General features: G+C 42.1%; 1 protein-coding gene across 14 annotated transcripts in view; it reads left to right on the forward strand.

The window, feature by feature from the left end:
* The window catches only part of mycbp2 (MYC binding protein 2), a 97,909-nt gene that overhangs the window by 23,592 nt on the left and 48,466 nt on the right, over positions 1-25,851 (forward strand). For 12 of the 14 annotated variants that reach the window (XM_063213084.1, XM_063213085.1, XM_063213086.1 and 9 more), the window contains 27 exons: positions 84-211; positions 600-691; positions 1,067-1,201; positions 1,654-1,737; positions 3,974-4,070; positions 4,503-4,695; positions 5,301-5,575; positions 6,334-6,555; positions 7,213-7,404; positions 8,136-8,342; positions 8,857-8,994; positions 9,397-9,575; positions 10,315-10,457; positions 11,147-11,247; positions 12,628-12,846; positions 13,241-13,463; positions 13,786-13,904; positions 14,598-14,685; positions 14,813-14,862; positions 15,677-15,849; positions 16,117-16,261; positions 16,724-16,984; positions 17,396-17,451; positions 17,570-17,685; positions 18,840-18,937; positions 20,217-20,333; positions 21,982-22,122. In XM_063213084.1, the coding sequence (XP_063069154.1) occupies positions 84-211; positions 600-691; positions 1,067-1,201; positions 1,654-1,737; positions 3,974-4,070; positions 4,503-4,695; positions 5,301-5,575; positions 6,334-6,555; positions 7,213-7,404; positions 8,136-8,342; positions 8,857-8,994; positions 9,397-9,575; positions 10,315-10,457; positions 11,147-11,247; positions 12,628-12,846; positions 13,241-13,463; positions 13,786-13,904; positions 14,598-14,685; positions 14,813-14,862; positions 15,677-15,849; positions 16,117-16,261; positions 16,724-16,984; positions 17,396-17,451; positions 17,570-17,685; positions 18,840-18,937; positions 20,217-20,333; positions 21,982-22,122 (3,992 nt within the window). The remainder of the gene's footprint in view (positions 1-83; positions 212-599; positions 692-1,066; positions 1,202-1,653; positions 1,738-3,973; positions 4,071-4,502; positions 4,696-5,300; positions 5,576-6,333; positions 6,556-7,212; positions 7,405-8,135; positions 8,343-8,856; positions 8,995-9,396; positions 9,576-10,314; positions 10,458-11,146; positions 11,248-12,627; positions 12,847-13,240; positions 13,464-13,785; positions 13,905-14,597; positions 14,686-14,812; positions 14,863-15,676; positions 15,850-16,116; positions 16,262-16,723; positions 16,985-17,395; positions 17,452-17,569; positions 17,686-18,839; positions 18,938-20,216; positions 20,334-21,981; positions 22,123-25,851) is intronic. The other 2 variants (XM_063213088.1, XM_063213089.1) reach the window with 2 other exon arrangements.

The raw sequence follows: 25,851 nt of genomic DNA on the forward strand, positions 1-25,851 counted from the left end.
TCGAAACGTTGCACTTCTAGTTTACAATGGAAATGGCCTCTGGTCTTGTTGCACTCACCTCAATGTGATAACGTTTTGCGTAGGTCATGGAGGCGGCTGGGGCTACTCTGCTCACTCGGTTGAGGCCATCCGCTTCTGTGCTGATGCCGATATCCTCCTCGGTGGGCTCGGTTTGTTTGGGGGTCGCGGAGAGTACACTGCCAAAATCAAGGTCAGTTATGTGTAGTCATCCAGAGAATAGCATTATGTTGTGTTGTATTGTGTTTTTTTTATAAGCAATATTTTGATCACATTTATATTTATATTTATATATACAAATGACCTGGGCCATGTAAGGGTATAGTGGGTATTATAAGATTATAGTATAATGACCCGGATTACGTTAAGAGAGCCCATCACCTCAAGAGTGAATAAAGTGAATTCATGGTCAAACTTGGGACACTTGTCTGCTTTCGTAGCACTGTAACCATGACTGAAAAAATAAATACAGAATGAAGCGTAATTTTATGTTCATATTCCAATCATTCTCTAGTTTCATTATGATGCTAAACCACTCAAATTAATCTCTGTCAAATGAATCAATTGTGTCGATTCTGCAGCTATTTGAACTTGGTCCTGATGGCGGGGACCATGAGACGGATGGAGAACTTCTGGCTGAAACCGACGTCCTTGCCTACGACTGTGCTGCCAGGTAAACAGATGACTAAAAACATCGTAATCTCATGTTTCAAGTCAGAGGTGTGCTTAGTCCCTTCTGGTGGGTGTTCTGATGGCTGCTCTTTGGTTCAAGTTAATATTTTGCCCAAAGAAGATGGTTGGAAAAAAAAAGTTTCTTCACCAAGGCACTCCAAAAATATAGTTAAAATGTCTTTATAATGTCCACAAAGGACTTTTTAAAATTGTGTGTGGTACATTGTTTGGTTGAGTGAATACCAAATGTCAACCAGAGTCACAGTGATCAAGGCCTTTAGTGTAAGGTGCATCGTAGGGCCCAAGCGTTGCCCATGTTTACCCACGTGTTTAGGTTTGTCACTCAGCAGGATGTTCCTCCATGCCTTTCCCACAGGGAGAAGTATGCCATGATGTTTGATGAGCCGGTGTTGTTGCAGCAAGGATGGTGGTATGTGGCCTGGGCTCGAGTGTCTGGTCCCAGCAGCGACTGCGGCTCACATGGCCAAGCGACGATCACCACGGATGACAGGTACGACAGGCCTCTAGATTCTGGAGATGACATGCGTATGACTGTCTCGATCCCATTCATGTTGGCATTGGTCACCTTTCTCTAAATGCTGAAATTTGATTATGAATATTGAATGTACCTTTGTCCTTTAATTTATTCTTTTTTTCATTTTTAATCTGCAATACAAACAGTATTATCCCATAGAAATATTAATTTATTAATCAATTCCAAAGAAAATGAACGGGTCAATCATGCACATTTCCATTGATATTAAGCAAATAGTGATAGGCCTACTTTGTTTGGCTGTGACATTATATTTCTTTTTATTAGGTACACCTAAAACAATCGTGAAATGTTGTGTGTTTTCGTGTGTTTTTTTTCTATTGTATCATGACAGAAAACAAATGTCATACGTGTAGCAGAGCACATAAACAGGTGTAAAAGTTCATCACCTTTTTTCTTTTCTATTGTAGCGTGATGTTTCAATTTAAGAGTTCAAAGAAGTCCAACAATGGTACTGATGTGAATGCAGGACAGATACCCCAGTTGTTGTACAGGTAAGCACATCCCAATTTCCTATTTGTCTCTACCAGTGATGCATTGATTCTCAATAATATTGCATTGATCGTCACAATGTAAGTTGTTTGGTGCAAATATCTTGGTATTACGTTAGCTGGCAAGCTGTCGTCTCAACACATACAGTATGTTCAATAAAATTACCTTTTTACCTACAGTATCTTTTTATCTGTACATTTGATATTTTTGCCCGCTAATTTATATGGCTTGTGTCACTTTGCTTCCTGCCACAAGGTTCAGTAGCTATGACCAGCCAATGCATATATTGAAGTGAATACAGTCTTAATTTATCCGTCCACTATATTGTAATGAGCGGAAGCAAAATTAATTTCATTCAATTAATTTGTATGTCCGCACGCTTGATCTCGTTTTCCTTTTTCTATTTTATTTTCACCAAGTGAGCGTTTGCTTTGAGCTACACGCGTGTAATCCTTATATCCTACACCTGTGTCTTGGATGTGCGTGCCACTGCCTTACTTGACTGTATTTACAGGTTCGGAGTGAGAGGTCCACACACTTTTTAGATGCGTCCCACGCATCTCTATAAGAGGCTTTGGTGTCCGTCCGTCCGTCCGTCCGTCCGTCCGTCCGCCCTCCCGTGATGTGTTTCCCTCCCGTGATGCGTTTCTGAATTGTGATTCCCTCCTGTGATTCCCTCTTGTGTCCACAAGGTGGCAGTCGCTCAGTTTTGGCCTGGAGCTCATGCGTGCAAACCAACCGTGCTCTTTGCCAGTGAGAAAAACATGGCGGCACTTCCTGTTGATTTTCACATGAAAGTTTTGCTTAATTTAAAGTCCCTAAGCGACTATAAATGTTGTGGCTTCCATATATTGATGTAAAAGTGCCCCACGAAGTAATGAAGCACAACAAAGTTACTCCACATTACCATTTGACCACTCGTTTTTCTATGCTAACAGGGTAGCCAATGTAGCATTGTAAATGATCCAGGGAGAAAGGGGGAAATGTTGTGATTTCAGTCCGCCTGAGGCAACGATTTTCGTGGGGAAGATGACCTGCATCTCGGTGGCATTGAACCACGCCCCCGTGCCTTATTTGGCTCGCTCAGCACGTGCGTCCTCAGTCCAATCGCAATGCTTTATTTTCCCCAGACGTTTAATTGCATTTAAGTGAAAGTGCCATGTATACACATCGCAAAATAACTCTTAATCCGATCTATTTAAATCGCATTTATTAAATCGGACTTAAAAACATCATGTACACGTAGCCAATGTCTCATTGATTAGTTTATGGAACTTACGGTTTGTCTGTTACGGTCCACGAAGACAATATCCACGTGAAAACGCAAACGCCTGCAAACCACTGTCTTGACAGAAATACAGTTCACCTGTCGCCTACTCTGTTTTCTTCCCAAAGCGGCATTTAAAAGTATTCCATGAAATCCAACATCAACGTCACTTCAAATAGGTGACAGCATCATGCTCACACATGAAATAACACTTCAGTGAGGGGGGGACATCACTGCTCTCATATTAAAGTGAAAAGAGAATTTCACATTTTAGTTTATTTAATGTAGGCCTATGCAAAATTGCAAATAGCCTATTCATTGAAATCTGTCCAGAAAGGGTTGTAATGTTTGCCTGTTTTTTATGTTTGTAATTAAAAAAAAAAAAAAAAAAAAAAAAAGTGATTTAAAAAAAAAAAAATAGCCTAACAAAAATAGAGATTTTATGTTAAAAAAAATGTGATATGGGATGGACCGATGGCCCCCCTAAGCTAAATTCGCCTTAGGTCCCCACATTGCTAAATGTAGTGTAAGGGATTATTTTGAAAAGACAGTAACATGTAATCAGCAATGCATTACAGTTTTTCAGTAAATTGCCCAACACTGTTGAAATCCTATGGTACTTTTTCAAATCCAGGCTTATACAGTATGGTAGGCTTATTGATAAATTGCCTTGACAGGTTATGAGGAGGCCAAGGGGGCGTTTGGGCAAAAAAGGTTCAGAACGGGCATAGACGGACGCATCTGTTGTCCGCCTGTCGGACTTGTTTGTTTCGACTTGAACAGTCTTCATCAGATTCTCAGGAGAATCTGATGAAGACAGTTGAAGTCGAAACGTAATCCAGCCATGAAATAATAAAAGAAAACAAAAAGGATTTTAAGTGTGCGGACATCTCACTCAGAAACTACAGTCAGTCTTTGTCCTGCACTTTTCCTGGGATGTGCACAATCTTCACCTTCAACTGTATTTACAGGTTGCCATCTAATGATGGGAACACGACAAAGGGGAAGCAGCAGACCAGCGAGCCAGTTCACATCCTCAAACGATCTTTTGCCAGGACTGTCTCAGTGGTAAGTCAATGTCCTTCTTACCGCATTAACTTTTGGGCAAAATCATTCGTTCAAGATTCACTTTTGATCAAGCAAATGACCAAAAATAAGCATTGTTGGGCCCAGCCCTTTGAGCCGGCCTGGCATTGCACTGCTACACCGGCGACCCGGGTTCGATTCCGGCCCGGGTGTCATTTGCCGATCCTTTCCCGTCTCTCTCTCCCAACTCGTTTCCTGTCTCTCTCATACTGTCCTGTCTGAAAAATAATTTAAAAAAAGTTTTAAAAAAGTAAAAAAATAAATAAAAATAAACATTGTTGTGTTGTGTTGTTGTGTGTAGGATTGTTTTGCGTCCTCGCTGAGTATCTTGTCTCTCATACTGTCCTGTCTGAAAAATAATTTAAAAAACATCCCAAAAAAATAAATCGACATTGTTGTGTTGTTGTCGTCTAGGATTGTTTTGAGTCGTTGCTGAGCATCTTGCACTGGAGCTGGACGACCCTGGTGTTGGGTGTGGAGGAGCTGCGGGGCCTGAAGGGCTTCCAGTACACCGCAACGCTGCTGGATCTGGAGCGCCTGCGCTTTGTGGGAACCTGTTGCCTACGCCTGCTGCGCGTTTACATCTGTGAAATATTCCCAATATCAGGTACATGTTTTGTGGGGAGGTAGAACTGAAAAAAACAACAAATTACGGTATTACATTTTGTGTGTTTGACTGCTTGTTGTGTATTACTTCTGGTTCATTGTCACCTTTGATCAGCGGCTCCCAAACTATGAACATGACATTTAGTCTCATGATGAGTGCATGTAAGCATCTGACTGTAATTGACCTTTGGCTAAGTCCTGCCTGTTTGGGTTACAGTTGCTAGGTCATACAGATAAACGTTCTATCCTGGTGGTTTATGTGGTGACTGTCACTTAGTCACGGCAGTATTTCACTCCGGGAAACTTACATCTGTACAAATACAGAGGTACAAATACCTCAGACACAATTTCCAACCATATTTTAATAAAAATATAACAGTAATATCTTGCTGAGACCAAATACACGAGAGAACCTTGTTAGGCCGTTAGAATTCAATGGAGAGCAGTCATCAAAAACTGTTAGACCTCTTGTCTGACCTCTTTTTATGCTGTGATTGGTCAGTCAACATCCTAGGGTGGGCCTTAGCTACCTAAAGGTCAATTGTACTTTTTCTTTTCTTTCCACGAATGTAAACTAAATTTCTGTTTTTAATTTCCCTGACGTAGCCACCTCAAAGGCAACCGTGGAGGAGTCTAGCAAGCTGGCTGAATGTGTGGGTAAAACACGCAGCTTATTGAAGAAAATCCTCTCTGAGGGTACAGACAACTGCTTGACCAAGCTGGACAACGACCCCGAGGGCTATCTCAGCCAGCCTCTCATACTGCTGGAGGCGGTGCTGCAGGAGTGCCACAACACCTTCACCGTCTGCTTCCACTCCTTCTACCCCACCCCAGCTCTACAGTGGGCCTGCTTGTGCGATTTGCTCAACTGCCTGGATCAGGTATGTGGCTTCCATGTATGGTTAGTGCTGTTAAATAAAACCCTACAATGCCTACATTTTTGGTTTTTGGTTACTTGTTTATTTTTATTTTCAAATACAGTTATAAATTGACTACCTTTTTTCACGAATACCTACCACCACCATTAAATTCATGAAGCATTCATTATGACTGGCAAAATTGCACTTTTCATACATGAAACGGTGGATCTTCTCCATGTCCACCATTTTGAATTTCCAGAAATGGACATTTTTAGCTTATTCTTCAAATATTCATGAAAATATCAAATTTGGCAAAAGACAGCACAGTTTTAAAGAGCAGCATAGTTGCAATACCTACTCTGTCCACCATCCTACACAGTGCACCTTTTAAGGTGCGGCTGAAAAGATTGTCACCCGATTGTCACCACCAAACTGTATTGTAAAAACTCTACGTGCGTTCCAATATGCGAACTCCCTTCCTCCACTTGTGCTTGTGGCCTCATGTTTTGGTGACGCCCTGCCTCCGTGGAGAAAACAAATAAGTTTCCCCACTGTCAGCCTAGCTATAACAATTTTTGGGGGACTATTATTCATTCACCATCCAGTTTGCAAATGAGAAAATGATTTTACAATTGAGCTTTTGCAAGATATTGAAATATAATGCTGTTGTCAGTGCTGTCATCACGACGTATTACTTCCTGGTCCGAGGCCACAAGCACAAGTGGAGGACGCAAGTCTGCGTATTGGAATGCACATTCTAACACCCTCTTCTCCCCCAGGACATCCAGGAAGCAAATTTCCGCACCTCGAGCAGTCGTCTGCTCGCAGCGGTGATGTCAGCGCTGTGCAACTCCTCTGTGAAGCTGACCTCGATCCTTCCCATCGCCTACGATGGCGAGGTGTTGTTACGCTCACTGGTCAAGCAGGTGAGCACTGAGAATGACTCGGCCCTCGCTCACCGCTTCCCCCTGCTGGTCTCGCACATGGAGAAGCTCAGCCATGTAAGTACCGTCTTAGAGTAGAGTAGAGTAATGTATAATAGACATGAAGAGGGAAATAGATACTACCAATACATCTTCTAGTAGAGTAACATAATTCTAAACCCTGCTTACCCAATGCAAAGGAGTCTGCTTAAGTTTGGTTTCCTAAGGGGCGTTGTCCCCTCCTCCTTGTTCTCTCTCTGTGGCTCTTGGTGGCGGTTTGTATAAAATGTGGGCTACCGCCATCTACAGATTTGTCTTGCTCTACTAGAAGATGTTTGATACTACTGGCTGGGCTCAAACTACTGTATAGGGTTTTTAACCAGATATCTAGTGCTCACTATATATTTATGGCCTGATGTGTGTGTGTGTGTGTGTGTGTGTGATTGAAGACTACTTTATGGAGGTTTCTCTCTTAAGGTGTTCTACCCATCCCAATGTCAAAATCAGATACAAGTTTAAAATATGTATTAAGTTCATTATGTCTAACTGTTTAACTTAAACACTTGGGGGTTTCTTTTGCCTTAAGACATGTGCATGTCTTAAGGCAACATGTCTTAAGGCAAAATAAACTCCTAAGTGTACAAGTTTAAAATGATTGCAGTTTGAACCCAACATTTAAATGTATGAAATTAAAATATTTAGGGCTGCTTAAACCGGTTCTCTCTCTTTCGATAGAGCGAGGAGAATTTGATGGGCATGACGAGTTTCCGAGAGGTTCTTGAGAAGATGCTGGTGATTGTGGTGCTGCCGGTGAGAAAGAGCCTTCGAAAGGAGGTGGAGCTCTTCTCCCCTCACCTGGTGTCCAACACCTGCGGGCTTCTGGCCAGCATTGTCCGGGAACTAACTGCTTCAGCTCTCGGTTCAGAGGTGAGGAATTGTCTTCATTAAAAAAACAAGTCTGACAGGTGAACAAAGATGCAGCCGTCTATGCACTGCCGCCTTGTGGACACCGGAGGGAATGACTATTTGAAGAATGTGTTACAGACAGACCAACTGATGGACGGACATACCCTCTTATAGAAATGCTACTAGGACACATCTAAAAAGTTGTGTTGTGTGTGATGTGGAAATGTCTGTATACTTTGTTTAATGTCCTTTGTAAGGGATGGCGGCCAACGAGGTGTCCCGATATCAAGGGAAAAGCTTGTGGAAATATGTGGGAACCCTCTATGGACACACGCCACATTCCTCTGTCTTAACCAGGTTTCAAGAGTGCATTCATCCAGTATTTCAGCACTTTTGTATTCCTAGTTTGAGAAGCCGGGCTAATTGTTGGAACCACCTCGAACTTTTTAAATGGTTTAGTCTTAGAGTCCTATAGAGATTTTATTGAGACGATAAAATGGCATTATCATCTTGTTTTAGATGCGTCCGTCCGTCCGTCCATCTGTCTGCCTGTCCGCCTGTCCGTCTGTCTGCTGAAATGCATTCTTTAAATTGTAATTCCCTCCTATGTCCACAAGGCGGCAGAGTGTTTGGCCTGGAGCTTGGTCTTTGTCCGCCTGTCGGACTTGTTTGTGTATTATTTAACCTCATGTTGAACCTTGTTTAACCCTGAGAGAGGTGGTGATTCACTGCTGGTTTTTTTAAACTTCCAGATGGATGGGCTGAATTCTCTGCACTCTGTGAAGTCCTCCCCCAGCCGCTTCACCAAAATGAGTCAGGGTCGAAGCTGGAACACGGGCAATGGCTCTCCGGACGCCATTTGCTTTAGTGTTGACAAAGGAGGTGTCGTATTGGTGGGATTTTGTGTCTACGGCGGAGGCGGGATTCACGAGTATGAATTAGAGGTGCTCGCTGATGAGGTAAACAAAAAAAACTTTTATGTGGTTTCAACCATTTAAAATTCATATGAACCACTATGCTCATTGCTGGATGTGATTTAACCAAAGTAGTTTTTTTCATTTAACTTGCAATTAAATGCAAGAAATGTTTAAATGCACTTCTTGAAATGTAAAGTTTTTAACTCATTACATCCCCAAAACTCACAGACACTGAATACTGTGGTTATATAATACATTCATTATAGTAATGTGTGGATCATGATGGAATAGCTTGTGAGGAAATCAACGGCAGACTTTTCATAGGGATATTCCTTATGAAGGGAAAAGATAATGGTCCGCAATACTGTTCGATGCTCCCGAACAAAGTCTAATGGCATTAACCTTTGTTTGGGAGCATCGAACAGTGTAGCGGACCATTATCTTTTCTTTTAGTTATCTTCAGTTTGGTCCACCAGCTATGCTACTAATGTGCGTGCATTATCTGATTTTTTGATATTTCTGATGAAGCCATCCTTTTCTTCCCCTGTTGAATTAGGGCCAGGCGGAACATCCTGGCGACTCTGCCCACTCACACAGGTGGACATCTCTGGAGCTGGTCAAGGGTACCTACAGCACAGACGATTCTCCCAGTGATATCTCAGAGATCAGGCTCGATAAAGCCATTCCTCTCAAAGTAAGTCATGACATTATTGTTTGTAGGCCACACCTACAGGATTTCCCAAAAATAGACACTTTATATACTTGTGAAGCATCTTTATTGAATCAAAGCAGCCAACCAAAGTGGCCTAGTGGTTAAGGAGATGGGCTTTAGATCAAAGTGTTGCAGATTCGAATCCCACCCTTCCTCTCCCTACCTTAGTCCATGACTGTTCCAGGGTCTGTAGCCAATACCTTGTAAATAACTGTAAGTGGCTTTGGATAAAAGCGTCAGTTTACTGCAATGTAATGTAAAAAGTGTTGTAGTGTAGAACTTTGTGCACTTTGCGCAATACTGGAGGTATTGCCTAGGGGGCAGATTGCCAACGGGGATGTCATCAATGGTTGAACTATATAATGCTCTTTCCCCATCTTTTAGGAGGGTGTAAAATATGCCGTGCGTCTTCGAAACTACGGTAGCCGCACTGCTAACGGGGATGGTGGCATGACCACGGTGCAGTGTTCCGATGGGGTGGCCTTCACCTTCAGTACCTGTAGTCTAAGCAGCAATGGCACCAACCAGACACGAGGACAGATCCCACAGATCCTGTACTACAGGTCAGAGTTACAATTGTATTTGCATTTGGCCAGCAAGCTTCTTAAAAATACACGGACAGCGCCCTGCCGTTGCCAACCGGCAGGGCACTCGTCTACCATGCGGCTGACCCGGGTTCGATTGCCCGGCCCGGGTTTTTTGCGGACCCCTACCCGTCTCTCTCCCAATTCGCTTCCTGTCCACCTCTCACACTGTCCTATCATAAATAAAGGCAAAAAGTAAAAAAAAAAATAATAATAAAAAAAATTACACAGACTGGGCCCTGTCTGAGTCTTGAGTCAAATAAAGGCAAAACAAAGCCCTAAAAAGAAAACGGACTGCAAAACAAAAGTCACTTACAAAAAAATGTCACACACTATATGTTGTTGGACCGCCTTTAGCTTTGACGATGGCACACATTTTCTGTGGCATTGTTTTCATTAACATCTGCAATGTTACAAGATTGATTTCCATTCAGTGTTGCATTCATTTTTAGATGCGTCCTAGCATCTCTATAAGAGGGTATGTCTGTCTGTCTGATTGAAACACATTCTTCAAATTGTAATTCCCTCCTCTGTCCACAAGGTGGCAGAGTTAGGACCCCTCTGCATAGACGGACGCATCTTTGTCCGCCTGTCGGACTTGTTCACCAAGATCTTGTATTGATGATGGTTGAGTCTGAGCACTGTGCAAAGTCTCTCTCTAGCACATTCCAAAGATTCTCAACAGAAGTTTAATCTTTGTAATGATTTGTGTTAACAGAAGCGAATATGATGGTGATCTACAATCACAAATGATGAGTAAAGCCAATGAAGAGGACAAAAACTGCAGCAGATCTTTGTCTGTGGTCAGTGCTGTGGTCAGAGCTGCAAAAGACCTTCTTCACAGGGCATTTGCCGTGGATGGTAATTAGTTTTTTTTTCCAAGTCTCAAGTCTGTTTTGATTAATTTGAATGGCACTCTGAAAATGCTAAGATATATTCTAACCGCAGAAATACACCAGCGGCGATGCGATTCAAGCGACAGAGTGTAGCAGCAAGCGATACAAGCGATTGAGGAGACAAGAGTATGTCCGTACAGGCAGAAGGCAAAGCATTCAAGCATTCCCATTGGCTGTGGTCACTGACCTCTATACAGTCATTGGCTGTCGCGGCTTGTCGCCGAACCGCGTCATAGAAAGTTGAAAAGATTTCAACTTCAAATTGTTGCGCTCGTCGCGCAAATCGCTGTCGTCTCCAGAATCGCTTTTGTCTCTCGACTCAATACAAAGTCAATTACTTCCGTCGCTCGACTCGCTCAGATCGCCGCTGGTGTATTTCTGCGGTAATGCTCGAGCTGCCCTAGTCCCAGGCCAGACTCTTGACATGATGTGTATGTGTGTGTACTACTCTTAAATTAAAAAAAAAAAACCTAACTAACCCCTCTTTGCATCTGCACTTGTTGTTCTGTATATTCCCTGTGCACTTTGTATCTGCTAGTGATGTTGGCTATGATTATGTCCTCGATTGTAAGTCGCTTTGGTTATTAAGCGTCTGCCAAACGCAATGTCATGTAGTGTAATGTAATGTAATATTGTGTATCTGTTTGTTTGCAGCAGATGACATCCCCGACCTCCTGAGCTCCTCCAGCTTATTCTCCACCCTGCTGCCCCTCATCCTGGCCTACATCGGTCCAGTGGCTGCTTCTGTTCCCAAGGTAACAATGGAATGGCAATTGGAAACTTAGCCCCAATTTGTATTCAAGCAGGAAACTATACAATAACTAGGCCTATGCAGGCCGATACAGACCTATGCAGACGCAAAACCAATTACATCCCTGACGCTCCACGTTTCAGGGATGATAATGATAAGATGCAGAGTAATCCAAGTGTAGTCTGTGATATAATTCCATGGAAAATAACCCAAGGGTCTGTAGGAATATAGAAATACATTCTAGCCTGGCTATTGCAACTCCAAAGCTTTTTGAGTGTTGGTCTGGAAAAGTTGCCTTGTAAGGGCTTCCGCACACCGGCTCCGACAAAGTGCTGAGCACTGCTCAGCTAAAATTCGATTCCATTGTTTTCAATAGAACCACGCACACTGGCGCCGATGTCTGCGGACATTCGCCGATGTCGGATAGCAATTAGAGACGAGTTCTATTTTGTCGGCGCCGCCCGTTGACTATCAATGCAATGTTCGGGTGAAATTGGGTTTGGAGGACCGAATTATGTCGGAAGCGAAAGTGCGCCGCAGTGCTGTGTGAGCCTATGTGCGGCCGGCCTAAAGGGCCGTACACACACGTCGCTGCTATTTACTCGCTACTTGCTCACTCGCCTACTTGCCACTCGCTCTGGGTGATTTTGTTTACTGGTTGTCATGGTTCCCGCTGTCCGCGCCAATAACGTCCGTACGAAACAAAATGTAGGCCTACGCTGTTTAACGTTGATCGTGTGCTGTGCACAACCATGCATATGAGCCTTTGATGGTGTACACTGTATGTACTTTCCTCAACACTTTTAACCAAAGCGTGATGGCGTGCAGAAGTTGGGTGGTCAGAACACCACAGGGGCAACGTCACCTGTCAATAATCTGTATTCTGCATTCCAATTGGTTACTCGCTTAACTCGCGTCGCTCGAAGATAAAATAAGTTTATCTCGGAACCCGCCCACATCGCATCGCTTGTACTCTCCTCGCCTACTCGCCAGCGAGACTCGCTGGAACACGTGTACATTCTATTGACTTCATCCGCTGAGCGAGTAACTATCAGCGACGTGTGTGTACGGCCCTTAAGGCCCTCGGTACGCTTGCTGCGAGCCATAAATAACGCGTGTCACCATGAGCTACCGACTGCACATGCTTGCTTAAAAAGCAGTCGACCAACAGCAAAATGCTGGCGGTATCATCCAGGGGGCAGAGAGAGCAGCGTTGCGGTCACAGGATTTGTGGCAGTGTCACAGGAAGTATGGGTGGCCCTGGGGCTATACGTATCTCAAAACGACTTGATCATTTTAATCACATCTAATTGCAAACCATGTACCGTCAATGTACGTTATGGATAATCTCTTAACACACTCTGTACCTTCACATTCCCTGAAGGCTGCCGTGGAGGTGTTCGGCCTAGTCCAAGAACTGCTTCCAGCGGTGTCTGCTTTGAATCAGAAGTACGCCCCACCTGCCTTCAACCCTAACCAGTCGACAGACAGCACCACTGGCAACCAGGCTGACCAGGGCTTGTCAGCGTGCACTACATCCAACCACTACGCTGTGCTGGAGAGCGACCATCCCTACAAGCAGGCCAGCGTGACGCAGTACAAGGTAATCCTGATTTAAACGTCATCATGTGTTCATGTTTGTACTGGACTCTGTGCTGGATGTCTATATTTTGTGAGTGTGTGTGTGTGTGATTATTGTCAATATCTTGTCTATAATAGTTTATAATAGTAGACTGGGTTAGCAGAGAAGTTTGACATTGCGTTTGACCAATTACATAGGTTTTTGACAATACAGTACACTTTGACTTTGGCTATACAGTATGTGATGGGGAAATTTCCAAATTTTAAACATTCTCAGTGTAAGGAATGTACTTTTCTATGTAGTGTAACTGATTTGATCATTTTGCCTTTATTTAAATATTGTGTTGGTCTGTTTTTGTTAATTTTTTTCCCATATGTTGTACATAATTTGACAAAGCATATTTTGTTCCATTTAGGTGTCATTCCCAGACTGTGTGCGGTGGACAACAATTGAGTTTGACAGTCAGTGTGGTACGGCACAGTCGGAAGATGTACTACGACTGTTTATACCTTGCAGAGCGCTTCAAATGTCTACCCTTCACTCAAAACTACTTAGCCACGACGTCATCAACTCTTGGACTGAGCTCAAGAAGTTTTCGGGCTCCAACGGCTGGCCAACTTCTGTTTTGGTCCTACCAGGTACCATCATCATACTTGTACAGATATTTCAGATACTGTTGTGATGGTCATGCCACTAATATATACAGCACTCTCAAGAAGCTATTTTCATCACCAGCCAGAGTGGCCAGTAGATGCTAATCTTACAAGCCAAACAAGCCAAACACACACTCTTTAATGGGTTGAAGTGGATAGTAAAGTTTTCTTTTCTACTCGCCAAATAAAATCTTCACCAGCATTTGCCCGGTTGGCATGTGTTAATTTATAGCCCTGTCTATATATATATATATATATATATATATATATGTGTGTGTGTAAATATGTTTTTTTCTTTTGTAAAAAGGAAATGAGGTCCTGTTTTCCCTGGAGACGGCATCTGATTATGTGAAAGATGAGAAGTCCTGCTTCTACGGCTTCAGGTGCACTGCAGTGGGGTATGAATACAACCCAGGGCCTGATGAGGTAAACGGAAAAATATGTATTAAATGTATTATATTATATCAGACTGTCACAATCATTCGCGATAGAATATCTACAGTATATACTTAATTGAGAGCTCAGACACTTGCACACTGTTTCCAATTCATAACTAGAAGCACTCAGAGAGTGCAGACCTCCGCCAAGGAAGCTGCTTGATACATTTGACTTTGTTACACCCTAAGTCTTTCTGCCTTGTTTTTGTGGTGTTCCCGCAATTCAATTTCTGGTCACTAGGAGGCGTCTAGATGGTGAAGAATCTTTTGAAAAGTCCTGGTTCCGGTTCGTGATCCGGATCACCACCAGAATTTAATTACTTGTTCCTTGGGTCATTACTAACAGCTCCACAAAGTTTTGTCCAAATCAGTTGATTAGTTTTTGAGTTATCCTGCTGACAGAATCTTGAAAAAAGTCCTGGTTCCGGTTCGTGATCCGGATCACTTGTTCCTTGGGTCATTATCAACAAACCCACAAAGTTTCGTCGAATTCCGTTGATAAGTTTTTGAGTTATGCTGCTGACAGACAAACAAACAGACAAACCAACGCGACCGAAAACATTACCTCCTTGGCAGAGGTAATAATAATAATAATAATAATTTAAAAAAACGGTCTAAGAATCGTTTTGAAAATGGAATGGATTTGTGAATGGATTGTGCAACCAAAACATTGTATTTGCAGGGCATTGTTCAGCTGGAGAAGGAATTGGCTTACTTGGGGAGCATGTGCGCAGCTGCTCTCATGAAGAAAGATCTTGCTCTCTCCACAGGCAAGTCATGCAGTGTTGCGTCTTCTCATTTCTTTTTCATATACGTTCTTCTTTTTGAATTATTGTGTATTTAAAGGCTTAAAAACGGTCTTAAACTTAAATTTTTGTTGTCATGGTTAACCTTTAGGGAATGACCTTGAAGACGACCTGGAAATACTTGAAGAGGCCTCTCTTCAGGTGAATAATCTCCACACTTCTAAGGCTAGCGGTACGCTTGCTGCAAGCTGTAAATTACGCATGTCACCGCGAGCAACCAACTACACATGCTTGCTTTAAAAGCAGTTGGCCAAGACGCAAAATACTGGCTGCATCATCCAGGGGGCAGAGAACATGCAGCATTGCGATGCGGAAACTGGGAACACAGACGGCAAGGAAAACAAAAAACAAAAAGAGGGGCTCCCTGGGCAAGGAAACAATACTGCTACAATATACCTATATTTGCACGCTCCTTTTTCAAAGTGCAATAAGGAAGTATGATGGCAAATGTTTGTAATTTCGGACAAACTCAATGAGACGCTCTTAAAAGTTGTTGCCATTGTCGTTTTCATCAGAAGCACACGAGTGGAACTATGTAGTCTTTCTCACGATCGCCCCCAGCGAGTTTGAAGATATCGCACCTGAAATTGACATTACATACGCATGTTACGGTGTTCATGAACGAATCGTGCACGCGGTCACGTATCCTACAGCAACCTAAGAATATTTTTTGTGACCACCCCAAATTCCAAATTCCACATATATTGCCCCTTTGTTTTGCTTAATTTTCATTTTAAATCCACACGAACAAGTAATGCATTTAGCGATATTAACCAGCAAATACTGTTAGTAACAGATGTGTTGAATGGTTGTATTAGATGTAAGCATTACAGTATATTTAAGGGGGAGAAAAACACAGCTCATCAATTAATCGCAAGTCGCTCGATACGGACAATCAACTACACAATTAAGGAATTCATTAATATATGATAATTGTCATCCCTAATTGGGATAGGTTTGCAAGACCCATTGTGGGATCCTGGGAAAGGGGCTGGCTCTCACTCACTCCCCCACCATCCTGGAGGCGCTGGAGGGGAACCTGCCCATTCACCTGCAGACCAACGAGCACTCTTTCCTGGAGGACTTCATCACCTGTGTGCCCAACTCCAGCGGAGGTCGTCTGGCAAGGTGGGATTTTCCATGTTTTTCACATTTATTTTCAAGTTATTTTATTATGATAATATATATAATGAATATATCTGTCAATGCATTTAATCAAAATGATTGAAAAAATATTCTAGTGCAGACTTTGCTTAAGAGATCATTAAGTATTGTCAGTATAAGCCTGCCCACACCCTTTAGCATTGAGCTACCCGTTTTCATTTGCATGAACTAGAATAGGGGATCATGATTTCTTGTTCTTTTGTTCATCTTGTGTTATCACGCCTGCTGTAGGTGGCTTCAGCCAGATTCTCATGCCGACCCTCAGAAGACTTCTCTCATCCTGAACAAAGATGACATTCGGTGTGGGTGGCCCACCACTGTAGCCGTGCAGACCAAAGACCAATATGGAGATGTGGTGCACGTGCCCAACATGAAGGTTTGCTTTTTTCAGAAACAGAATCCCTTTTTCAATTTCACATACTGATATCATCACAGTGATATCACATATTACACATTCATGTACATATCTTTTTCAACCAATTGGTCTTATCTCAAAAAACCCTCAGGCATTGGGAGCCTTTTCTAAAAACTGGCTTAGGCGCCAATGGGTTAAGGACAAAGAGAAACTCCTGGACTTTTCTGCATGATCACCTTATTTATTTTTTATCTTTTTAAAAAAATGTTTTACTTTTTTTAATCTACAGAGCAACCCGGCAAAAGAATTTCCCCTTGGGGATAAATAAAGTTTTATCCATCTATCTATCTATCTATCTATCTATCTATCTATCTATCTATCTATCTATCTATCTATCTATCTATCTATCTATCTATCTATCTATCTATCTATCTATCTATCTATCTATCTATCTATCTATCTATCTATCTATCTATCATGCAGGTTGAAGTGAAAGCGGTCCCCATGTCTCAGAAGAAGTCTCTGCAGCAGGAGAGTATGTGTAAATTCCAGCGCCTCCCCGGCTCCTCCTCCACGGTGTCCTCCCCCTCCGTCTCCTCGGCCCCCTCCTCGTCCTCCTCGTCCTCCTCCTCCAAACCCGGGACAGACCTCAGCTTTGGAGGGTTACCTTTTCCCAAACTGGAAGCCACCTACGAGCCCATGATCATCAAGGAGGCACGCTACATCGCCATCACCATGATGAAGGTGGGATTTTAAAAAAAAAAAAATTAAATATATTTTTTAGGGGCTTTTATGCCTTTATTTGACAGGACAGTCAAAGATGGTGACAGGAAGCGAATGGGACAGAGAGATAGGGGAGGATCGGGAAATGACCCCGGCCGGACTCGAACCGGGGTCCCCGTGGGTGGGCTTGCAAGCCCAAATGAGGGGGGCTTAGCGCACTGCACCACAGCACCCCCTGAAGGTGGGATTTTGCAACAACTACAGGAAATAAAAAGTGAAATAAGTCGGCTTCAACCAGGATTTTTCTGCTTCCACTTTTTTCATTTTTTACGTAACATTTTGGGTGACGAACTCTGAAGGTTGAAAGTAGCAACGCACGTCGGTGTGAAACCTGCTCAATACTCTTCGACTGTTTCCATTTTGTCTTCACAGGCCTATGAAAACTACTCCTTTGAGGAGCTCCGCCTAGCCTCACCTACACCCAAGAGGTACCAAAATAAACAACTATCACATATTATAAATAATATTTAAAAATAAATATTATAATACATTTTTTTTTACCATGCTGCTGCTGCCTGTTGATGAGTTCTCGTGTGCTTTTCCAAGGCCAAGTGAGAACATGCTGATCAGGGCCAATACTGATGGGACCTACAGCGCCAACTGGACTCCTGGAGCCGTGGGCCTCTACACCATTCATGTGACCATCGATGGCATAGAGACTGGTAACCATCCCATAATGATCATTCTCATCATCCTTTACTTCAATGATCCTCCTATGTAAAGCCGGCTGCATTCTGAATCCTGTAGTAGGCACTGCCTATTGTATGGTTGATATAATGGTTAATATACTGTATGTGGAATGAGGTTTGTAATGTCTTGTCTGTATTTATGTATGTATGCTACATGACACCTTAATTTCCCCTCCGTATTAATAAATGATACTCTACTCTACTACTTACCAGTAGCTATCACCCGGCGTCCTGACTAGTAGCTTCTATGTAGAAAGCCTGTCGCTAGTAAACGCAAATCGGGCGTACTACAGCACCATCATTTACTTATACTTTGAACCGGACGGTTGCTGGGTTGGGGCGCGCCTCCTGTTGGCACTAATTACAAATAACCATTCAGTTGTCGACCTCCCGCGGACTTCTGGGATAGCAAAGTAAGCATTGTGTGTAGGGATGCAAACGATTAATCGATTAATGGACTTTAATCGATCAATGTGTTAATCTATTAAAAAACATTAATCGCAATTAATCGACAATTCAACTGACAAGAGACCCAGGTGAAATGGGCATGTGAAGAGTGTGTGTGAAGAGGGGTGTGAATAGTGGGAATATTTAAATCACCTTTGGATTAAGGAATTGAAATACATTACAATTTAAATGTGGTGTTTTATCTCAATTTTTAATTTTTGAGAAACATTGAGATTTCGGGGGGAAAACGCTGCTTATCAATTAATCGTAAGTCGATCGATAAGGCCATAAACTAATGATTAATGAATTAATCGATAATTTGCATCCCTAATTGTGTGCTTACTGCAATATTCGCCTCCTGGTTGGCATACTAGGGTTGGCTGACCAGTACACAGTAAAATATCAGATATAATGTCGGAATATGAGCAAAAAGTCAGTTTGCGTGTGATATGCAGCAGCCTAGTTGTGTGGAGAGGAACCAGAGAGGCAGGAGTGGGTGTATTTATCTGTCTTTTATTTATGATTCTGTTTTAAGTTTTGTCTACCTTGTCTTAAGTCGTGTCTGTGTAGACGCACCTTGACCACTTGAATTTCCCTTTTGGGATAATTAAGTTTACTTTAACTTGTGGACTTTATGTGTAGTGATTCGATTGTTTTTTGTTGTTGTTGTTTAATTCTAGATGCAGGACTGGAGGTGGAAGTGAAGGAGCCACCTAAAGGCATGATTCCCCCAGGCATACATATGGTCAAAACAAAGACGGAGCCGCAGCCAAGCAAGGTGACCACACCAAGTCAGATGAAATATGATGCTTCAAGTAGTCGAAGCTGAGCACTTTGTAATGTTAAATGGGGTCTGGACAAAGAAGAAAGTCACCGGAGCATCTTCAGATGTGAATATTTAACTAGTTAGAGCAGTGGTTCTCAAACTTTTTGAGTGAAGTACCACCCGATAAAATATTGAGCTCTCCAAGTACCACCTTGACAACCAACATTAGAATATCGCAGCAAAGGCCTTCCATATTCACTTTTGCCAGTCAATACAGGAGAGGTTCATAACAGCATCAACAGCTACGGTCACATTCAGTGCAAGTTTGTTTTAAAATGTCTTGCTTGTCTGGTATTATTCTGCATTAGGCCCTATGTTTTCAGATTCATACAGTTCAATATTACAAAATGTGAGACCAAAAATACATTTTCGACTGCAAAAAATGAATTCTTCCAAGTACCACCAGAGATGTCTCAAGTACCACCAGTGGTACGCGTACCTCAGTTTGAGTTTAGAGTTTAGTTAAATATCCACAGCTGAGGATGCTCTGGTGACTTTCTTCTTTGTGCAGCTACTAGTCCTGTCCTGTGACGCACCAGATTGTGAAGTGCAGGAGCGTGGAGGATATTACTCTTTGCTATTTTAAATGGCGTCTCTTTGGTGTTTTTTTAATCTGCTAATTTTGGACACCCCTGAGAACGAGATGATTCATCTAAAGGGGCTATCCTTAATAACATTTGAAATTACTGAACTATCCAAATGTTTGATTCAGGTATAATAATTCAATGTAATGGTCTATGACTGCATAGTTTACGTAAGTGCGTCTGTGTGACAGTTGCTGTGGGGTCAGCAGAAAAACAGGGAACATTGCTAACAAACCAGTGGACTTAACCGGGTTGAGTTGGACATTAAAACCAGGCATCATTGCTCCACATTTGAATTGTTCTGAATAAAAAAATGATGACACATTGTTTTCTGCATATTCATGAAATTGGGCATGCATAATTGTACCTCCATGCTGTGAATGAGTGAGGGAAAAAATCTTAATGTGGCTTTAAAATAGTCGTATAAATAAATCAATTACCCCGTTATCTCTGACAGCATTGCAAATATTCACTGACAGATGTACATAGGACCACCTGACAACAAATTCATTTAAATCTGGTGTAGACCGATCATAAACGCACATCTCGCATTCTGCTGTATTTTTTGTGTGCATTTTTTAATAATGCTTTGTGTGTGACACTCTATCCATTTCTGTCTGTTCTGCTCTTTTCTGTTTTTTTCGCAGGTGCGCAAGTTTGTGGCCAAGGACAGTTCTGGGCTGCGCGTGCGTAGCCACCCGTCCCTGCAGAGCGAGCAGATAGGACTAGTCCACCTCAACGGAACCATCACCTTCACTGACGAGGTGAGCAATGCTCAATTACACATTGAAAAACGCAGTGCTAATTCAACACTTAGTGAGTAATCTGGGACCAAGTGCACTCCAGAAGAAGTCAAATCAACTCTCTAAGTGTTGACTTAGCACTACATTTTTTTACTGATTAGTTTTTCACTTTTTCACTTTTGAGTTTTTAGCTGCTCTGTGCCACTTACTAGTTATGGCATGTGATGAATCACTGTTATACTTCTCATCAACAGCAGGTGTGTGTGGGTGTGTGTTGTGTGTTCTGTGTGACAGAGAGAGAGAGCTACCTTTGATTTAATGTACTGTATGTAAGAGTGAGCTACATGTGGTTAATATATGTGTAATGTCTTGTGTATTCTGTACTCATGTATGTAATTCATGTATGTTAATCCCTGAATGTATTCATTTTTATTTTAACCACAGTGACGAACCAACTTCCAGTAATGGAAGTAATGTTAGCATAGGCGTGCACAGAGGGGGACGAGGTGGTACAAAAGCACCTATCCCTTTGCCCTACTGGATAAAATGCCCTTTTTGAAAGTTTTTTTGGTTTTCATGTACTGTGGTCCATGTTGGCATTATCATCTAGAAATGCTCGGCGATTTAACGCATGTGACAATAATGACCCTGTATAATATATAGCCTCTATAGCCAGGTACGGCGGCAGCTGGAATACATGGAAAGGGGGATCTTCTCCATGGTCTGCCATTTTGAATTTCCAAAAATAGCCATTTTTAGCTGCAAAAATGACTGTACTTAGGCCATACTAGAAAATAAGTGTTTAATACAATTTCAATGAGCAGCATAGTTGCAGTACCTTTTTTGACCATTTCCTCTACAGTGTCCCTTTTAAAGAGGACGTTTTTTTTTTAACCTGGCATGGCTATACATTTCGTGTTATAGTCTGGGCTCGCTCCCTAGTCAACGTAACCCTGCTAGCATGGAGGTAAAATTTGCACTATACTCAGAGAACGGTTGAAAGTACAGGAGAATGGTAAAACCCTATTATTTAACTCAAGGGGACGTGTAAAATAAGCTTAATTCTAAAAATGGGACAGTATCACTTTAAGCCCAAGCCAATAACAGAACGGGACAGAGCCATGTAATTGGAGGACAGAGCCAGGCCATATCCATGGCCCAGTTATAAATATCCCTTATGGTGCAAGGCAACCTGCCAGGCAAAAAAACCATTTTCTCCTGAAAGGGTTTTGTCGAGTTTCCTTTGCAATGGTCTTTTAGTCTTTTTAAGGGTGCACTGTGTAATATTTTTTCCAGTTTATTTCCAAAATTCATGCTGCCCATTCACAAATGTTAACTTTTTCATGAATACTTACCACCGCCATCAAATTCTAAGTATTCATTATGACTGGGAAAATGGCATTTTTCATACATGTAAAAGGGGATCCTCTCTATGGCTCGCCATTTAAATGGGCATTTTTAGCTGCAAAACCTACTGTACGTTGATCATACTAGTACATTTTAGTTCATTATTTAGTATATATTCAAGGAAATATCCAATTTGGCGGTATACAGCATAGTTTCAAAGAGCAGCATAGTTGCAATACCTACTCTGTCCACCATCTTACACAGTGCACCTTTATTGAACTATAGATGGATGTGACACTGTTCTGTTGTTTGTTTCCTTTAGATCCACAATGATGACGGTGTTTGGTTGAGGTTGAATGATGAGACTGTGAAGAAGTATGTACCCAACATGAACGGGTACACTGAAGCCTGGTGCTTGTCCTATAACCACCATTTGGCTCGGAGTCTTCTGATGTCTGTGAATGTAAGTAAATGTCTCGGTTATAGAATATTTCAATCTCTTTGTGTTGCTTTAAGGTCTCTTTAGAGTCCCCCTTTATGTGCAAGACCCGTACTTCGTAGCGTCAGATTACGGACAACTCAGCCTAGGAGAAATATATGTTCAGGGCTTCATCTATCGCTTCAGCTCTAAAAAGGGGGGCTTGGTGGTTGTTTGTGTACATGATCTGCTGCCACCCGCTAACAGTACGTGTCCTGCAACTGAAGGAGGAGTCTGAACCAGGCTTAACTGGGCAGAGTCGAGAGCTCTTGTATTGTGTTTCATTTTAATAGACAGGGCGTTTGGTTTTGAAGTTTTGAAAGTCCTGAATAGTTTGGGTTTAAAATGCATTATTTTCCGACCACGTTCTTGACTTAATTCTTAAAGCATGACAGAAAATCAATCAGTGAAATTAGTATGTTCAAAAGAACATAGTCTTCAAAATTTGCTAGCGCATTAGGGAATGTTCAAATTTATTTGAATTTGCTATCTAGTTACATGTTATGATGAAGGTTTAAAAAAAACAAAAAAAACAACAACAAAAAACAATTAAATCATACCTAATATATCCTTACTCTTATTACTTCCTGTACAAAACTTTTCTAACATCTAGAATCTCAACCAATGAGATCTGATTAGATCTGGCCAGATGATACTGATTAGGTAGTCCCTTTGAAAAAGTCTGGAGAAACTCTTATTTGGAAGAAGGGCAAATGTCCGGCTGGAGTTAAGCCGTCAGAAGGTTGTTGGAAACATAAAAGCAACCGCAGAACTCAAACGCGGCTTTGGCTACTGGTTCCCCAATGTGATCCCAGCTGTCTTTGCAGCTGTGTCTACCCCTACTCATAAGTACCGGTACTCTTAAGTTACTTGATATGACGTGATCAAGAAGATTTGATATATGCTCCGCGATGACCACGAGACAAGGAGCACACAGGAGACATTGAGAAGCACACACGCACACACTTTTTTTTAAAGTATGTTTTTGGGGCTTTTTGGGCCTTTATTATGACAGGATATTGTGCGAGGAGACAGGAAATGAGCTGGAGAGAGACTTTGAGGTAGGGCTGCGAAATGACCCCAGCCGGACTCAAACCGGGGTCCTCATGGGCATGCAAGCCCAAATGTTGGGGGCTTAGCGCGCTGCGCCACAGCGTCCCCTCACGCACGCATGTTTACTCACGCACACTGGCACACCAGCACACACAAGGACAGAGGGTGTGAACATCATTGTTTTCAGCAAGTTCGCTTCACATTTCCATCTCTCGGTTGGACTGTTTTTTGAAAAGCGGCGCACCACGTGAGAAGAATTTCCTCCTTATCACCTTGATTTTGAACTGGCAATGAGTCTTAAGGCAGCTGCTTGAAAGCAGGGGGTGTATTGCTTGGGCAAACCTTTGTAGTTTTGTTCTTTGTATGAGGTAGCAAACATATTGTACGTTAATTGTTTTGAGTTTGAATTGTTTTTATCTTTGAGTTGAATAGATTTAATCATGTTGGGCACCTGTCGGTAATTAGTAAGCTATCAGTCATTGGATAATTGAGGTGTGAGGTGTGTATGTAAACCTGGGAATGGGGTAGCACTTGAGGACGGCTGAAAGCAGCTAGTTTTGTGGCTGTCTTTGTTAAGACAACGGCTGAATAATGGTGAGAGCAGTGTGTCGTGTAATACTTAAGTTATCTTTTGGATTTTTGTAATTGTGTTGAGTATCTTTCAGTTTGTGTTCAGTTGCCCACGCACACATTTATTTTGGTTAAATATAGACCAAATATTTTTCTATATTAAGTTATTGTTTCAAGTCACGCCCATCCTCTGGGGGTGGGGGTGGGGGGGTTGTGCGTTGTGGTATTGCAATTGCGTTGTTTGTTCGTCTGTCTGTCGGTCTTTGTTTGTCCACCTGTAGTGTTTTCAGTCACCTGCAGGTGGCGGCAAACGCACGTTACATGCATTTAGCAAGTTGTCATTTCTGCTTGCTCTCGTTTTTTGTGCATTTGCTCGGTTTTTTTTTTGAGACACAAGTGCATGGAGATTTGTGTAATGGCCCTATTTTTGGGTGGGAAGAAATGTATTATGTACGGGGTCATCCCATGTCAATTAACACGGTCTCCCCAGACGACCCCCTTCAATTTCCAGATGCACATACAGGCAAATCAAAAACAGGGTACATACGGGAGGTGCATGCCTTTTATTTTGAGACGAGACGGTGAAGACATGACAGGAAGTGAGTGGGGACAGAGAGACAGGGAAGGGGTGGCAAAGGACCCCAGGCTGGGAATCGAACCCAGGTTAGCTGCATAGCAGACGAGTGCCCTACCGTTAAAGGACCAGTTCAGTGAATTTCAACATGCAGTTGTAATGCTCACACTACCCTGGACTTGTCAGTACCCGAGATTTTTTTCTTCTTCTTCTTCAGCCTTTTCCGAGATCTTGGTCACTGTAATGGGGGCAGTGCTTTGTTTACATTAAAAAAAACCAACATTTTTATTTATTCCTAACATCCAAACGATTATACAACATCAGCAGACAACTAGCAAACAGCAGTACTTTTTGGAAAATATTTGGAGTAGGCCTATGTTAATTTTGTTTTAAATGTAAACAAACGCTGCCCCTATTAGAATAGCTCATATCTCAGAAAGGGCTGAGCGGAAAAATGTGGCATCATCGGGTACTGACAAGTCAAGGGTAGCATGAGCAATACAACAGCATATTGAAATTGACTGAACTGGTCCTTTAACGCCACGGTAGGGCCATACAGGTGCCTTTTGATGTCAGCTGAAAGAATGCCAAGTGTTAGCATCCTACGTCTAATGGTTGTGGAGATGAGGGCCTCCAAAGTTTGGATGTCACACCCACTTTTCAAACCTGTGAATAGCATATAGAATTTACTATCAGGTTTGGATACCTCTAGTTTTAGATTAAGGGAAGATACAGGCTAAAAATTGTCTTTTTCAACATCGCCATAAGAGTGATTCTATGATTCGCCTGCGCTTTTGGCAAAAGCAAAATGACAATTATCAGTATTTTTTTCAACTAAATTACCTAGATGTTTACATAGTGTATATATTTAAGTTTCCAAACAAACAAATTGCCAAGCTTAATCTTAAATCATTTGATAAATACTCTAATGAAAGCGAACATTTGCTTGATTATTTTGTCAACAGTGTTTGAAAGTGCTTATGTCCCTTAGCAATAATGTTGTCATTAATCTGTGCAACTGATATAGAAAATGTGATAGTAGAGCTTCATAAGTAGGATTTTATGATTCACTGTGATTCAATGTGACACATTTTTCATTATAAATCCCTGTAACGTCTGATTTGAATTTAGTCACCCCCCTCACACAAGACTTCCTTCTCCAGAGATAATCCCTAGTGTCTGTTCATAGGATTTTTCCAACACATAAGGGATCAATAGCTCAAAAACACTTTCAAAACAATCAACCGTGTTACTCAACTGTGTTACGGTCAACAGTGCAGGGGAACAAGTCGGCACTTTTTTAGGAGAAAAAACAGAGCAGAAGAACCCATCTCCCTAGAACACAAATTATTTTGTTTGTCTATCTGTCAATATGGAGATAAATTGGCAAAAACATACTCCTCCTCCACTGTCATCAGCGTTGCCAGATTGGGCTGGTTCCCGCCCAATTGGGCTGCTTAGGATGGCCGTGTGCGGGTAAAAATGGCATTTATCAGAAAAAACCCGCCCACTTTTTG

The sequence above is a fragment of the Engraulis encrasicolus genome, chromosome 13 (genome assembly GCF_034702125.1).
Source record: "Engraulis encrasicolus isolate BLACKSEA-1 chromosome 13, IST_EnEncr_1.0, whole genome shotgun sequence".
NCBI lineage: Eukaryota > Metazoa > Chordata > Actinopteri > Clupeiformes > Engraulidae > Engraulis > Engraulis encrasicolus.